Genomic DNA, 2,296 nt, shown 5'->3' with positions numbered 1-2,296 from the left:
GTAGGACATACAAAATTAATTCCACACTATTTAGTTTGACTTCATTTCAACCTTTTCCCTTCATTCTCTCACTTGCTTTTCTCCTTTGTCTCCCTCCTTCCTATCTATCTCCCTCCCTTTTTCTTGTTATTCCTCCCTTCTTCCCGTTCTTTTCCTCCCTCTCTCTTTCTGTTTCTCATTATTTTCTTTCTCCCTCACTTAATTTTATTCTCATTCATCCTTATTATATATCTTTCCCCCATCTTTTGTCAGGTCCGCCATAATGTAGTACCTTCTCGTGGAGCCGGAGAGGCACAGTTGCAGAGAGCTAAGCGAGAGCGCATTATTCCAATCATGCTAGAGGATGACGATGATGACGACGACCGCACTACCAGCGAGAGCCTTTCTCATAGTGAGAGGTAAGAGGTATCAGTTTGAAAGGAATGTTGCATTCTGTGACATAGAGGTGCGGGGAAGGAAATTTCTAATGATATAAGTTATGTAGTGTATACTGGGCAAGTATATATAAACATTTGATTCCACAGTAACACATTATAGATTTTTTGTAAGTTTTGCACGGTACATTTTTTTTTACCGAGATTTTGAAATTAAATATATTGTGAAAGGAAATGTTTAGACTTCATTTTCATTTGGTATATGAATCTCATGTAAGATTCCTGGTTTAGTGAGCTTCACTTTTTTCTATATTTTTTTATCATAGAGACTTGAGCCAATAAAATTTCCCAAGCTCTATTATTTTTATTGATAACACCATTTTACATCCTTTCAAGTGCTTGTAACATTGTCCTTGGCTCTTTTTTTTTTTCTCTTCTTTTTCTAGCTGCTCTTCTTATATTCATGTACTGAAGGATTTTGCAGCATTGATATCTATTGCTTACCACTTCACAGCTAATCTCCAACTCCAGCCTGTCTCTTCAAGTCTGCCTCTGTACTGCTATACCCTGGGTCGCATGCATCAATAACTACAGCATTAATACATATTGAGAGCACTTTCTAAATTGAACTAAAATGATATATAGAATAACATATATTTAATAGTTTTGTAAGAGTATAAAACCTACTATTAAATACAATAAACGACTGAAGTTAATCCATATAATTATCAAACAAATTATTGGCAGTAATATATAGCCATAATGAAAAGCAGTTAAGAATATGAACATACTATTAGATGCAACAAACTGGAGTGAAGTTAATCCATATGATTATAAAACAAATTATTGGCAGTAATATATAACCATAAGTAAGGAAAGAGAGTATTTTGATTATCTCTGCAATAATAATTTAGTTTTATAAGTTTTGAAGTAGAAAAAGTCAAATACCTAAGTTAGAGAGCAGAAGCACCAACTTGATGTAGTACCAAACAAGATTCTTCAATGAATGAGATGCTAGAGCATATTCAACATGATTAGAAATAGACTAAGCTGTGCTTATAGCAAATAACCACTCTGCTTAATAAATGGCCCAGATGTTAATATTTCACCATAAGGAATCCATAGAAAAATAATGCATAAATCTGTGATGCATTCAAGTAGACAAGGAACATCAGGCTCACTCCCTCATCACACCTCAAAGAACTGTGGTAAGAACACCAAATGAAACTGGAAATGAATATGGGGTTCAGTATACTAATCACTTTTGTATGTAGACACATCATGATGAGTAATAATCTAAAAGGAGATGAAACCAAAAAGAGTGTCATAAAGATATTTTCCTCCTTTTTTTTCTGTGGTGCTACTAAAAATTTTGCATCTGTATTTTGTTAATTGTCATAGAAAGAATTCCAGCAATATTGGAGATTGCTTGCCATATATAACAGGTTAAACATGTTCATGTTTTTTAGAGCATTAGACTTCTGCTTCAGCACTAAAGATATTATGCCAAGCAGGTAGTGCCAATGCTGTGAAAAGCGAGCATGCCAACTGTCCAGTTTCAATTGTTGTTCCCCAGTTGTAACTTTTAACTATAAGAGTATTTTTTTTAATTTTATATATTCTGACTTTATGCTTATAACAAGAGCCCTTGGATTTGTTAGTTTGCTTTTTATCTTCTGAGAAGAACTATTTAGTACATCATTTATAAAGACTTTTTCCAGCATGTTAGTGAACCAAAACAAAATGCCACACCTAATTACTAGAAACCAAATTCAAAATTCTGTTTCTCTTAATTTTAAATTGTTGTATATGTTTTTTCTTAGTTTTTTCTCTTTCCATAACCTTCTTTTAAAAGATGCAGATATTTTCATAATTCATCTTATTCGGGATTATTCTTAAGTATGTTTAGTTGATGTAAAAGT

General features: G+C 33.0%; 1 protein-coding gene across 1 annotated transcript in view; it reads left to right on the top strand.

Moving 5' to 3' along the window:
- LOC119586359 (serine/arginine repetitive matrix protein 2-like) overlaps window positions 1–2,296 on the top strand; it is a gene marked incomplete in the record, with an annotated part of 38,282 nt that overhangs the window by 10,369 nt on the left and 25,617 nt on the right. Inside the window, 1 exon segment of the mRNA XM_037935071.1 lies at window positions 253–398. Within this exon segment, the coding sequence (XP_037790999.1) occupies window positions 253–398 (146 nt within the window).

This window comes from Penaeus monodon, chromosome 21 (genome assembly GCF_015228065.2).
Source record: "Penaeus monodon isolate SGIC_2016 chromosome 21, NSTDA_Pmon_1, whole genome shotgun sequence".
Taxonomy (NCBI): Eukaryota; Metazoa; Arthropoda; class Malacostraca; order Decapoda; family Penaeidae; genus Penaeus; species Penaeus monodon.
Note: the sequence above shows the minus strand (reverse complement) of the source record. Positions and strands in the feature narration are given on the sequence as shown.